At 43.0% G+C, this 16,044-nt stretch overlaps 1 protein-coding gene across 1 annotated transcript in view; it reads right to left on the bottom strand.

The window, feature by feature from the left end:
• Window positions 1-985: 985 nt before the first annotated feature.
• Window positions 986-16,044, bottom strand: part of LOC138467356 (maestro heat-like repeat-containing protein family member 2B) — a 239,651-nt gene continuing 224,592 nt past the window's right edge. Inside the window, exons 7-8 of the mRNA XM_069607321.1 lie at window positions 1,239-1,385; window positions 986-1,042 (exon numbers count right to left, since the gene is read on the bottom strand). Coding sequence (XP_069463422.1) covers window positions 986-1,042; window positions 1,239-1,385 — 204 coding nt within the window. The remainder of the gene's footprint in view (window positions 1,043-1,238; window positions 1,386-16,044) is intronic.

The following is a 16,044-nucleotide window of genomic DNA, read 5'->3' as shown; positions in this document are numbered from 1 at the left end:
AGGAGCTTAAAAATAACTGGACCTATCGCTAACTTACTTTGGAGGAAAGGAAGTTAGATGGTTCAAAGAACATTCCAAAGCATTGTTTTTTCTACCAATAAATTTAGTTCACTGACCCTCCATCTTGGCTTGGGATCCTAACATTACCCTTAGTTGAGAGAAAAGAATATAATGACTCAATGCTAATGTCCAACTCCTATCTGTAATTATAATTCCCAATTCTAACATTTAGACCTGCCAAAACCCCCTCCAATCTTATGAATTACTATGGGCCGGCTGCAGGACCTGACAGTTGTAAATCCACTAACCACTTCTTCCCGCACACCAACCCACACTCCTCACCTACAACACACGCCCACATGGCTAGTGAATGAACCCAAACACGCAAACCGCACATCACTCTAACCAAGCTACAAACCCAACCATATTAGACAACAAACAAGTCAACACTATTTGCTGCCCTTTTGGACACAAGCCCAACGCACAAAACAAAGCACACCCAGAAAGCTCAGACGCACATATGCAGTTGCTCCAGGTTATGCAAACATCAACAGATGAGTAGCATATCTATCCTATACCTCTCTCCCTCACTAACCAGCCCTAGCCACTTTTCCTTGCAGAGCAACGTGAGCGCCCGAAGACCACGACAATGGCAGCTGTGCGCAGTATAAATCAACTTAACATAACATTTCTATTACACATTTGGTAGCTGAACTTGATGTTATTGTCAATAGTTTCAACTGACATAGCAAAAGGGTCTTGATGTAAACAGGGGAGATGGAGTTGGGCGCACTAGACAATTCTTCCTCTTTGTGACAATCTGCAGTGTATGCTGTCAGCATTCACATTGGTGGACTGAGGGTGTATAGGGGATCCGGGCCTCGCTCGGTCATCAAGTGATCATCCGTGAAGCCCTTGCAGGTGTTCAACTTCAGGCAATCTAATTTATAATACATATGGGTCATATCCATGGAAGTCACACGCTTTAAATCACAACCCTGACACTTCTCTGAAGAATTCCATCTGCCCATGAACTTTCACTCTATACAAATTCAGAAATAGAGTTGATTCAAAGTTCTGGAATCAGTGCTGATCTTTAGTCCAACTTAGAACCATATTGACAGTTAGAACATCTCTATTTCCAAATTCCTTCCAGTCTTTCTTGGGAGCAACTTGATTTGCCATTACACAAATGAGTGGACTCTAAATTTTTGTGTGGTTTAGGACACTTTGCTTACCTTGTCTGGGGCACCATACGACACACTGCCCAATGCTCTAATGGCCATTGATCGAATTGCATAATTGGGATCAAGGCTCTTTCTCTTCATGTCCTTGACGAGCTTCTTCAGCAATTTCAAGCCTCGCAGGATCCTGTGCCCCATAAGCTACAAAACACAAGCTACAATTATTATCAAACACTGTCCGCATTATCTAAACAAAAGCATTCTATGCTTATTCACAAACCATTTGACCCATGAGCTAAATACAATCATAATATGGTTATTCACAAACTATGTGACCCATAAGACGAACAAAAGCATTCTATGCTTATTTACAAACCATATGATCCATGAGCTAAACAAAAGCCTACTGTGCTTACTCATAAACCATGTGACCCATGAGCTAAACAAAAGCATACTATGCTTATTCACAAATCATGCAGCCCATGAGCTAAAAAAGCATACTGTGCTTACTCACAAACCATGTGACCCATGAGCTAAGCAAAAGCATGCTATGGTTATTCAAAAACTATGTGACCCATGAGCTAAATAAAAGCATACTGTGGTTATTCAAAAACCATGCAGCCCATGAGCTAAAAGAAGCATACTGTGCTTACTCACAAACCATGTAACCCATGAGCTAAACAAAAGAATACTATGCTTATTCATAAACCATATGACCCATGAGCTAAACAAAAGAATACTATGCTTATTCATAAACCATGTGACCCAAGAGCTAAACAAAAGCATACTATGCTTATTCACAAACCATGTGACCCATGAGCTAAATAAAAGCATACTATGGTTATTCACAAACCATGCAGCCCATGAGCTAAAAAACGCATACTGTGCTTACTCACAAACCATGTAACCCATGAGCTAAACAAAATAATACTATGCTTATTCATAAACCATGTGACCCATGAGCTAAACAAAAGAATACTATGCTGATTCACAAACCATGTGAACCATGGGCTAAACAAAAGCATACTGTCCTTATTCATAAACCATGTGACCCATGAGCTAAACAAAAGTATACTATGCTTATTGACAAACCATGTGAACCATGGGCTAAATAAAAGCATACTATGGTTATTCACAAACCATTTGACCCATGAGCTAAATACAATCATACTATGGTTATTCACAAACTATGTGACCCATGAGCTAAATAAAAGCATGCTGTGGTTATTCACAAACCATGCAGCCCATGATCTAAAAAACGCATACTGTGCTTACTCACAAACCATGTAACCCATGAGCTAAACAAAATTATACAATGCTTATTAATAATGCATGTGACCCATGAGCTAAACAAAAGAATACTATGCTGATTCACAAACCATGTGAACCATGGGCTAAACAAAAGCATACTGTCCTTACTCATAAACCATGTGACCCATGAGCTAAACAAAAGTATAATATGCTTATTGACAAACCATGTGAACCATGGGCTAAATAAAAGCATACTATGGTTATTCACAAACCATTTGACCCATGAGCTAAATAAAATCATACTATGGTTATTCACAAACTATGTGACCCATAAGCCGAACAAAAGCATTCTATGCTTATTTACAAACCATATGACCCATGAGCTAAACAAAAGCCTATTTTGCTTACTCATAAACCATGTGACCCATGAGCTAAACAAAAGCATACTATGCTTATTCACAAACCATGTGACCCATGAGCTAAATAAAAGCATGCTGTGGTTATTCACAAACCATGCAGCCCATGAGCTAAAAAAGCATACTGTGCTTACTCACAAACCATGTAACCCATGAGCTAAACAAAATAATACTATGCTTATTCATAAACCATGTGACCCATGAGCTAAATAAAAGCATACTATGGTTATTCACAAAGTATGTCCCCTATGAGCTAAATAAAAGCATACTATGGTTATTCACAAACCATGCAGCCCATGAGCTAAAAAAGCATACTGTTCTTGCTCACAAACCATGTAACCCATGAGCTAAACAAAAGCATACCATGCTTATTCACAAACCATGTGACCCATGAGCTAAATAACAGCATACTATGGTTATTCACAAACCATTCAGCCCATGAGCTAAAAAAAAGCATACTGTGCTTACTCACAAACCATGTAACCCATGAGTTACACAAAATAATACTATGCTTATTCACAGACCATGTGAACCATGGGCTAAACCAAAGCATACTGTCCTTACTCATAAACCATGTGACCCACGAGCTAAACAAAAGCATACTATGCTTATTCACAAACCATGTGACCCATGAGCTAAATAAAAGCATACTATGGTTGTTCACAAACTGTGCAGCCAATGAGCTAAACAAAAGAATACTATGCTTATTCACAAACCATGTGAACCATGGGCTAAACAAAAGCATACTGTCCTTACTCATAAACCATGTGACCGATGATCTAAACATAAGCATACTATGCTTATTCACAAACCATGTGAACCATGGGCTAAATAAAAGCATACTATGGTTATTCACAAACCATTTGACCCATGAGCGAAATAAAAATATACTATGGTTATTCACAAACTATGTGACCCATAAGCTGAACAAAAGCATTCTATGCTTATTTACAAACCATATGACCCATGAGCTAAACAAAAGCCTATTGTGCTTACTCATAAACCATGTGACCCATGATCTAAACAAAAGCATACTATGCTTATTCACAAACCATGTGACCCATGAGCTAAATAAAAGCATACTATGGTTATTCACAAACCATGCAGCCCATGAGCTAAAAAATACATACTGTGCTTACTCACAAACCATGTAACCCATGAGCTAAACAAAAGAATACTATGCTTATTCATAAACCATATGACCCATGAGCTAAACAAAAGAATACTATGCTTATTCATAAACCATGTGACCCAAGAGCTAAACAAAAGCATACTATGCTTATTCACAAACCATGTGACCCATGAGCTAAATAAAAGCATACTATGGTTATTCACAAACCATGCAGCCCATGAACTAAAAAACGCATACTGTGCTTACTCACAAACCATGTAACCCATGAGCTAAACAAAATAATACTATGCTTATTCATAAAACATGTGGCCAATGAGCTAAACAAAAGAATACTATGCTGATTCACAAACCATGTGAACCATGGGCTAAACAAAAGCATACTGCCCTTACTCATAAACCATGTAACCCATGAGCTAAACAAAAGTATACTATGCTTATTGACAAACCATGTGAACCAGGGGCTAAATAAAAGCATACTATGGTTATTCACAAACCATTTGACCCATGAGCTAAATAAAATCATACTATGGTTATTCACAAACTATGTGACCCATGAGCTAAATAAAAGCATGCTGTGGTTATTCACAAACCATGTAACCCATGAGCTAAAGAAAAGAATACTATGCTTATTCACAAACCATGTGACCCATGAGCTAAATAAAAGCATAATATGGTTATTCAAAAACCATGCAGCCCATGAGCTAAAAAAAAGCATACTGTGCTTACTCACAAACCATGTGACCCAAGAGCTAAACAAAAGCATACTATGCTTACTCACAAACCATATGACCCATGAGCTAAACAAAAGAATACTATGCTTATTCATAAACCATGTGACCCAAGAGCTAAACAAAAGCATACTATGCTTATTCACAAACCATGTGACCCATGAGCTAAATAAAAGCATGCTGTGGTTATTCACAAACCATGCAGCCCATGAGCTAAAAAAACGCATACTGTGCTTGCTCACAAACCATGTGACCCAAGAGCTAAACAAAAGCATACTATGCTTATTCACAAACCATATGACCCATGAGCTAAACAAAAGAATACTATGCTTATTCATAAACCATTTGACCCATGAGCTAAATACAATCATACTATGGTTATTCACAAACTACGTGACCCATGAGCTAAATAAAAGCATGCTGTGGTTATTCACAAACCATGCAGCCCATGAGCTAAAAAACGCATACTGTGCTTGCTCACAAACCATGTAACCCATGAGCTAAACAAAATAATACTATGCTTATTAATAATGCATGTGACCCATGAGCTAAACAAAAGAATACTATGCTGATTCACAAACCATGTGAACCATGGGCTAAACAAAAGCATACTGTCCTTACTCATAAACCATGTGACCCATGAGCTAAACAAAATTATAATATGCTTATTGACAAACCATGTGAACCATGGGCTAAATAAAAGCATACTATGGTTATTCACAAACCATTTGACCCATGAGCTAAATAAAATCATACTATGGTTATTCACAAACTATGTGACCCATAAGCCGAACAAAAGCATACTATGCTTATTCACAAACCATGTGACCCATGAGCTAAATAAAAGCATGCTGTGGTTATTCACAAACCATGCAGCCCATGAGCTAAAAAAGCATGCTGTGCTTACTCACAAACCATGTAACCCATGAGCTAAACAAAATAATACTATGCGTATTCATAAACCATGTGACCCATGAGCCAAATAAAAGCATACTATGGTTATTCACAAAGTCTGTGCCCTATGAGCTAAATAAAAGCATACTATGGTTATTCACAAACCATGCAGCCCATGAGCTAAAAAAAAGCATACTGTTCTTGCTCACAAACCATGTAACCCATGAGCTAAACAAAAGCATACCATGCTTATTCACAAACCATGTGACCCAGGAGCTAAATAACAGCATACTATGGTTATTCACAAACCATTCAGCCCATGAGCTAAAAAAACATACTGTGCTTACTCACAAACCATGTAACCCATGAGTTACACAAAAGAATACTATGCTTATTCACAGACCATGTGAACCATGGGCTAAACCAAAGCATACTGTCCTTACTCATAAACCATGTGACCCAAGAGCTAAACAAAAGCATACTATGCTTATTCACAAACCATGTGACCCATGAGCTAAATAAAAGCATACTATGGTTGTTCACAAACTGTGCAGCCCATGAGCTAAACAAAAGAATACTATGCTTATTCACAAACCATGTGAACCATGGGCTAAACAAAAGCATACTGTCCTTACTCATAAACCATGTGACCGATGATCTAAACAAAAGCATACTATGGTTATTCACAAACTATGTGACCCATAAGCCGATCAAAAGCATTCTATGCTTATTTACAAACCATATGACCCATGAGCTAAACAAAAGCCTATTGTGCTTACTCATAAACCATGTGACCCATGATCTAAACAAAAGCATACTATGCTTATTCACAAACCATGTGACCCATGAGCTAAATAAAAGCATACTATGGTTATTCACAAACCATGCAGCCCATGAGCTAAAAAATACATACTGTGCTTACTCACAAACCATGTAACCCATGAGCTAAACAAAAGAATACTATGCTTATTCATAAACCATGTGACCCAAGAGCTAAACAAAAGCATACCATGCTTATTCACAAACCATGTGACCCATGAGCTAAATAAAAGCATACTATGGTTATTCACAAACCATGCAGCCCATGAACTAAAAAACGCATACTGTGCTTACTCACAAACCATGTAACCCATGAGCTAAACAAAATAATACTATGCTTATTCATAAAACATGTGGCCAATGAGCTAAACAAAAGAATACTATGCTGATTCACAAACCATGTGAACCATGGGCTAAACAAAAGCATACTGCCCTTACTCATAAACCATGTAACCCATGAGCTAAACAAAAGTATACTATGCTTATTGACAAACCATGTGAACCAGGGGCTAACTAAAAGCATACTATGGTTATTCACAAACCATTTGACCCATGAGCTAAATAAAATCATACTATGGTTATTCACAAACTATGGTACCCATGAGCTAAATAAAAGCATGCTGTGGTTATTCACAAACCATGTAACCCATGAGCTAAAGAAAAGAATACTATGCTTATTCACAAACCATGTGACCCATGAGCTAAATAAAAGCATAATATGGTTATTCAAAAACCATGCAGCCCATGAGCTAAAAAAAAGCATACTGTGCTTACTCACAAACCATGTGACCCAAGAGCTAAACAAAAGCATACTATGCTTATTCACAAACCATATGACCCATGAGCTAAACAAAAGAATACTATGCTTATTCATAAACCATGTGACCCAAGAGCTAAACAAAAGCATACTATGCTTATTCACAAACCATGTGACCCATGAGCTAAATAAAAGCATACTATGGTTATTCACAAACCATGCAGCCCATGAGCTAAAAACGCATACTGTGCTTACTCACAAACCATGTAACCCATGAGCTAAACAAAATAATACTATGCTTATTCATAAACCATGTGACCCATGAGCTAAACAAAAGAATACTATGCTGATTCACAAACCATGTGAACCATGGGCTAAACAAAAGCATACTGTCCTTATTCATAAACCATGTGACCCATGAGCTAAACAAAAGTATACTATGCTTATTGACAAACCATGTGAACCATGGGCTAAATAAAAGCATACTATGGTTATTCACAAACCATTTGACCCATGAGCTAAATACAATCATACTATGGTTATTCACAAACTACGTGACCCATGAGCTAAATAAAAGCATGCTGTGGTTATTCACAAACCATGCAGCCCATGAGCTAAAAAACGCATACTGTGCTTGCTCACAAACCATGTAACCCATGAGCTAAACAAAATAATACTATGCTTATTAATAATGCATGTGACCCATGAGCTAAACAAAAGAATACTATGCTGATTCACAAACCATGTGAACCATGGGCTAAACAAAAGCATACTGTCCTTACTCATAAACCATGTGACCCATGAGCTAAACAAAAGTATAATATGCTTATTGACAAACCATGTGAACCATGGGCTAAATAAAAGCATACTATGGTTATTCACAAACCATTTGACCCATGAGCTAAATAAAATCATACTATGGTTATTCACAAACTATGTGACCCATAAGCCGAACAAAAGCATACTATGCTTATTCACAAACCATGTGACCCATGAGCTAAATAAAAGCATGCTGTGGTTATTCACAAACCATGCAGCCCATGAGCTAAAAAAGCATACTGTGCTTACTCACAAACCATGTAACCCATGAGCTAAACAAAATAATACTATGCTTATTCATAAACCATGTGACCCATGAGCCAAATAAAAGCATACTATGGTTATTCACAAAGTCTGTGCGCTATGAGCTAAATAAAAGCATACTATGGTTATTCACAAACCATGCAGCCCATGAGCTAAAAAAAAGCATACTGTTCTTGCTCACAAACCATGTAACCCATGAGCTAAACAAAAGCATACCATGCTTATTCACAAACCATGTGACCCAGGAGCTAAATAACAGCATACTATGGTTATTCACAAACCATTCAGCCCATGAGCTAAAAAAACATACTGTGCTTACTCACAAACCATGTAACCCATGAGTTACACAAAAGAATACTATGCTTATTCACAGACCATGTGAACCATGGGCTAAACCAAAGCATACTGTCCTTACTCATAAACCATGTGACCCAAGAGCTAAACAAAAGCATACTATGCTTATTCACAAACCATGTGACCCATGAGCTAAACAAAAGAATACTATGCTTATTCACAAACCATGTGAACCATGGGCTAAACAAAAGCATACTGTCCTTACTCATAAACCATGTGACCGATGATCTAAACAAAAGCATACTATGCTTTTTCACAAACCATGTGAACCATGGGCTAAATAAAAGCATACTATGGTTATTCACAAACCATTTGACCCATGAGCGAAATAAAAATATACTATGGTTATTCACAAACTATGTGACCCATAAGCCGAACAAAAGCATTCTATGCTTATTTACAAACCATATGACCCATGAGCTAAACAAAAGCCTATTGTGCTTACTCATAAACCATGTGACCCATGATCTAAACAAAAGCATACTATGCTTATTCACAAACCATGTGACCCATGAGCTAAATAAAAGCATACTATGGTTATTCACAAACCATGCAGCCCATGAGCTAAAAAATACATACTGTGCTTACTCACAAACCATGTAACCCATGAGCTAAACAAAAGAATACTATGCTTATTCATAAACCATATGACCCATGAGCTAAACAAAAGAATACTATGCTTATTCATAAACCATGTGACCCAAGAGCTAAACAAAAGCATACTATGCTTATTCACAAACCATGTGACCCATGAGCTAAATAAAAGCATACTATGGTTAGTCACAAACCATGCAGCCCATGAGCTAAAAAACGCATACTGTGCTTACTCACAAACCATGTAACCCATGAGCTAAACAAAATAATACTATGCTTATTCATAAACCATGTGGCCAATGAGCTAAACAAAAGAATACTATGCTGATTCACAAACCATGTGAACCATGGGCTAAACAAAAGCATACTGTCCTTACTCATAAACCATGTGACCCATGAGCTAAACAAAAGTATACTATGCTTATTGACAAACCATGTGAACCATGGGCTAAATAAAAGCATACTATGGTTATTCACAAACCATTTGACCCATGAGCTAAATAAAATCATACTATGGTTATTCACAAACTATGTGACCCATGAGCTAAATAAAAGCATGCTGTGGTTATTCACAAACCATGTAACCCATGAGGTAAAGAAAAGAATACTATGCTTATTCATAAACCATGTGACCCATGAGCTAAACAAAAGAATACTATGCTGATTCACAAACCATGTGAACCATGGGCTAAACAAAAGCATACTGTCCTTACTCATAAACCATGTGACTCAAGAGCTAAACAAAAATATACTATGCTTATTGACAAACCATGTGAACCATGGGCTAAATAAAAGCATACTATGGTTATTCACAAACCATTTGACCCATGAGCTAAATAAAATCATACTATGGTTATTCACAAACTATGTGACCCATAAGCCGAACAAAAGCATTCTATGCTTATTTACAAACCATATGACCCATGAGCTAAACAAAAGCCTATTTTGCTTACTCATAAACCATGTGACCCATGAGCTAAACAAAAGCATACTATGCTTATTCACAAACCATGTGACCCATGAGCTAAATAAAAGCATGCTGTGGTTATTCACAAACCATGCAGCCCATGAGCTAAAAAAGCATACTGTGCTTACTCACAAACCATGTAACCCATGAGCTAAACAAAATAATACTATGCTTATTCATAAACCATGTGACCCATGAGCTAAATAAAAGCATACTATGGTTATTCACAAAGTATGTGCCCCATGAGCTAAATAAAAGCATACTATGGTTATTCACAAACCATGCAGCCCATGAGCTAAAAAAAAGCATACTGTTCTTGCTCACAAACCATGTAACCCATGAGCTAAACAAAAGCATACCATGCTTATTCACAAACCATGTGACCCCTGAGCTAAATAACAGCATACTATGGTTATTCACAAACCATTCAGCCCATGAGCTAAAAAAAAGCATACTGTGCTTACTCACAAACCATGTAACCCATGAGTTACACAAAAGAATACTATGCTTATTCACAGACCATGTGAACCATGGGCTAAACCAAAGCATACTGTCCTTACTCATAAACCATGTGACCCATGAGCTAAACAAAAGCATACTATGCTTATTCACAAACCATGTGAACCATGGGCTAAATAAAAGCATACTATGGTTATTCACAAACCATTTGACCCATGAGCGAAATAAAAATATACTATGGTTACTCACAAACTATGTGATCCATAAGCCGAACAAAAGCATTCTATGCTTATTTACAAACCATATGACCCATGACCTAAACAAAAGCCTATTGTGCTATGGTTATTTGCTATTATTACTATGGTTATTTATATAGCATGTGCCCTAAGGACTAAACCAAGTAAACAAAAACATGCTATGGTCATTAGCAAACTATGTTACCCATTAGCTAAAGGAAGGCCTACTATGGTAATTCACAAACTAGGTGCCCTGTGAGGTAAACAATGGCAGACTACAGTTACTTAAATCCTGTGCCCTTTGAGCATAAAGAGCTAGACAAATACATACTATGGGTATTCACAAACTATGCACCTTTAGAGGTAAACAAGGATATTAGCCTCATTATGAGTTTGGCGGTAATTCATTACCGCCAAAATCATGTATAGTTTTCACCACTCAGTGAAGTGGATTTACTGCAGTATTACAATGGAGTTACACCAGAATCTCAATTTTTTTTTAGAGTCCTTAGGACACCATGAGGCGGTAAAATGGCCAGTGGGTTAAGCGCTTGTTGCTGTGATCTGTCTTTGATCTGCAGGTCGCAGGTTCAAATCCCGGGAAGGTCGACTCCAGTGCCAATTTCAATTGGGTAATAAAAATAATGTATGGAACAAGTTACTTACCTGTAACTGTTGTTCTCCAGCATGGGTCTGGCATGGATTCACATGCTCATGAATATTCCCCGTCGTCAGGCTGGGAATCCTCGGTATAGAAATAAATCAATATCAGTTTCGTTTCTGATCTGTCTTTCTTAGTAGTAACCAATCACTGGTCTCTTGGTCATACTGCCCCCAGCCAATGACTGCCCTCTCCCTAAGCCCCGCTTCCGGCAGCCATCCTCAGATTTGGTAGCACGTAAAGTGGCAGTATGACCAAGTGAAGAGCCGCAGAGGGGTAGGCGGGAGGGTTTGCATGTGAATCCATGCCAGACCCATGCTGGAGAACAACAGTTACAGGTAAGTAACTTGTTCCTTCTCCAGCATGGGGTCTGGCATGGATTCACATGCTCATGAATAAGAGAATACATAGCAGTACACACATGCACAAACACGGGAGGTGGCAACAGGCTCAACATTAAGCAATACAACAACTCAACATTATGCAACTCTTACCTCCTCACCAGGCTCACCTTAGGTGAACAGGTTGCGCAGCACTGCTTGGCCGACCCTGGACTCCTCCCTGGAGTCCCGATCGAGGCAGTAGAATCTTGTGAAGGTGTGCGTCGACCTCCACGTCGCAGCCCTGCAGATGTCCAGCAGGGGCACACCAGACAGGAACGCCGTGGTAGCAGCGATCGCTCTGGTCGAATGGGCTCTTGGACGGCCGGGCAGCTGTCGGTTTGCCAACCGGTGACAGTGCATGATGCAGCCGGAGAGCCATCTGCAAATGGAAGTCTTCGAGACAGCCTTCCCTTGATTCACAGTCCCAAAGTTCACAAACAGTTGTGACGTCTTCCGAAAACTCTTCGTGCGGTCCACGTAGAACTTCAGCGCTCTAGCTACATCCAGCGAGTGCAAAGTCCTCTCAGCCGGCAACGAAAGCAACGGGAAGAAAACTAGCAAAACCAAGGGCTCGTTGAGGTGGAAGTCCGACGGCACATTGGGCATAAAGGATGGGTGTGTCCTCAGCACCACCCTCGTGTCATGAAAAGTCAAGTATGGAGGCTTGCAAGATATGGCCTGGATCTCTCCCACTCATCGTGCGGAGGTGATGGCCACGAGGAAAGCTGTCTTCCATGACAGGAACTTCAAAGGCGCCGAATGCATAGGCTCGAATGGGGCCCCCATGAGCTTGGTCAGCACCACATTAAGCTCCCACGCCGGGGCAGGAGCCTTCACCGGCGGGAATGATCGGAATAGTCCCTTCATGAATTCTTTCACCAGGCGATGAGACCACAAGGACGCCCGTCCCGTCGTCCTGGTATATCGGGAGATTGCAGCCAGATGTATTTTGATGGAGGCGTGAGCCAGTCCAGCTTTGGCCAGCGGCAGTAGGTACGGCAGTACATGAGGGGCCGTAATCCGCAGAGGGTTAATTTTATGTGCACGGCACCAGACAGAGAAGCTCTTCCATTTATGTCCGTAGCACTTGAGAGTTGAGGACGCCCTGGCCTTTGCAAGAACCTCTCTGCAGTCGGCCGGGATGTCGTACCCTCCAAACTCTAGTGCTGCAGGAGCCAGGCCTGCAAGTTCAGCGACTCCGGGTTGTGGTGAAGAATGGCGCCCCCTTCTCTGGAGAGAAGGTCTGCGTCCATCGGCAGCTTGACTGGTGGGGACGTTGACAAGTTCAGAAGGTCCGGGAACCAGATCTGCCTCGGCCACGCCGGTGCGACGAGGATCATCCTGCACCGGGACCTCTTGAGCTGGTTGATGAGCAGGAGCAGCAACAGCAGCGGAGGGAACGCATAAAGAAATAGGCCGTCCCAGGGGAACGAGAAAGCATAGCCCATGCTCCTCAGCTGGGGGAACCTGCTGGCGAACCTCTGGCACTTGGAATTCGTTGCCGTCGCGAAGAGATCGATTTGGGGTTCGCCCCATCGTCGGAAGAGTCGATCCACTTGATCCCGGCGTAGTTCCCACTCGTGGCACGAGCGCAGCTCCCTGCTGAGTGAGTCGGCGATCGTGTTTTTTATTCCTGCCAGATGAAGAGGCACCAGAAGCATCCCTTGGGCGACGGCCCAATGCCACAGATCCTGGGCTTCCTTGGATAGGGCCGGGGACCTGGTTCCGCCCTGCTTCCGGATGTAGAACATCGTAGTGGTGTTTTCGGTGAAGATCCTCACCACCTTGCCCTTGAGGGACGGAAGAAAGGACCTGAGGGCCCAGAACACCGCGCGGAGCTCCAAGATGTTGATGTGGAGAGACTTCTCCTCCAGGAGCCAGAGGCCTCTCGCGTGAAGATCTCCGGAGTGTGCTCCCCAACCTTCCAGGGAGGCGTCCGTCATCACCGTCACCTGGTGAGCTGGGGTCTGAAAGTCCGTGCCCGCCGACAGATGGGCGCGTGTACTCCACCACCGGATCGCCTGACGGAAGGTCTCGTTGAGAGGGATCCTGTCCTCGAAGCTGCCCGTCGACTGGATCCAGCGGGCGTTGAGGAACTCCTGTAAGGGTCTCATCCGAACCTGCAAAGGCGCACCAGATAAATGCAGGAGGACATCATCCCGAGGAGGGACTTGATAGATCTTATCCTGGCCATGTCCGTGGCCAGCAGACGCTGCACTTTGCACAGAATGGTCCTGGTCCTTTCCTCCGACGGCGAGGCCAGCCGCGCCACTGTGTCAAGCTTGGCTCCCAGAAACAGGGCGACTTGCAACGGAACCAGGTGGGATTTCGGAAAGTTGATGGAGAATCCCAGGTCTGTGAGCAGCTGGACGGTCTTCGGAGTGTGCTCCACGGCGAGCTCCCTTGTCCTTGCCCAGATGAGCTAGTCATCCAGGTAGGGGTAGACGTGGATCCCCTGTAGGCACAGCCGCGCCGCCACCGGTGCGAGGCACTTGGTGAACACCCTGGGTGCCGACTTCAATCCGAACGGGAGGGCCTTGAACTGGTAGTGCCGCCCTTGGACCACGAACCTGAGGAACTTTCGGTGTCTTTTTTGAATGGGGATGTGGAAGTACGCATCCTCCAAGTCCGACGACGACAGGAAATCACCCTCCTCCAGCTGTCCCCGCACATGCTGGAGGGTGACCATACGGAACTTCTGTGCCTTGATGTACTTGTTCAGTCATCCTAGGTCCAGGATGGGGCGCCATCCTCCTGTCTTCTTTTTTACAAGGAAGTACCTTGAGTAAACTCCGGCGCCCCGAAGCCTCTTTGGGACGAGCTCGATGGCACCCTTCTTGAGCATCGCCCTTACTTCCAACAGTAGTTGAGGGACGTGATTTTCCTTCCTGGCCACGGGTGGAACGCGAGGGCACTTCTTCTGAAACTCGAGGGCGTGCCCTTGGGCCAGGCCATCCAGCACCCAACGGTCGGTGGAACTGGACTCCCACACGCTGACGAACCTCGCCAGCCAGCCTGCCACTGGGGTGCTTCGGCAGGGGCCCAACCTCACGGTCGGTTCAATCTTGTTTGGAGGCCGCCTTGCCTCCTTGACCTCCTTGTCGACGATGACGGGCACCACCTGACTTGCCGCGTCCCCTGTAGGCTTCCTGGGACAAAGATCTTGCCGCTTGGCGGTAAGTGGAGGAGCCACTGCCGGATCCCTTGGAGGCACCTTGTCTGCCTCCGGAGCTCCGAAAGGACGGCCGTCGTTGTTGGAGCACTCCCAGTGCCCGGGCAGTCTCTGTGTCTGTCTTGATGTTCTGAAGGGACTCATCAACCGTCTTCCCAAACAGGTTGTTCCCGTCGAAGGGCATGTCCAAAACCTTGGTTTGTACGTCCTGGCGGAAATCCGTGGCCTTGAGCCATCCTCGTCGTCTCAAGCAAACGCCGTTGCCCAACTGACGGAAACCGGTGTCGGCGATGTCCGTTGCCACTGTGATGGCGTGGTCCAAACCAATCTCCCCCTCCTGTAGGATTTCAAGGGCCTCAGCCCTTTTGGCGTCCGGAAGGAAGTCTAACAGAAGGGTGATTTTGAACCACAACTCCCTGTCGTAGCGGGCTACGATAGCCAGGGCGTTGGCCGCCTTGATAGTCGTCGCTGCGGATGAGATGATCTGTCGTCCCATCGTGTCCAACTTCCTGCCCTCGCCGTCTGGCGGGGAAGTTGATGTCGAGGCCGATGCCCCCCCAGCTTTCTTCTTTGCCGCCGCCGAGACGACCGAATCCGGGGTAGGTTGTGCTGGAAGGCACATGGGGGCAGCGTCGGGGACCCAGTACTTCTTCTCGTACCGGTCCCTCTCTGCCGGCGCCGTGGCAGGGTTCTTGAGGAGGGCGAGCCCCTCATCCCAGATGTCATCAAGAAGCGGTACGGCGAGGACCGTCTTCCTTTTAGCCTCGCGCCGTTGGTATAGGAACCCTTCTTTCTTCTTTTCTTCTGGGCAGAGCTGGAAAAGCTCGGATGCCCTGGAAATCATGGCATAAAAGGATCCAATCTGGTCGGGCGGGGATGCCCGAGCAGGAGGCGACGGGGGAAAAGTCCTGTCGCCGCCTCCGTCATCATCTGTACCTGTCATAGCCGTGTCTG

This window comes from Ambystoma mexicanum, chromosome 4q (genome assembly GCF_040938575.1).
Source record: "Ambystoma mexicanum isolate Mex_15411 chromosome 4q, UKY_AmexF1_1, whole genome shotgun sequence".
Classification (NCBI taxonomy): Eukaryota; Metazoa; Chordata; class Amphibia; order Caudata; family Ambystomatidae; genus Ambystoma; species Ambystoma mexicanum.
This window is presented reverse-complemented; position numbering and strand designations above follow the sequence as displayed.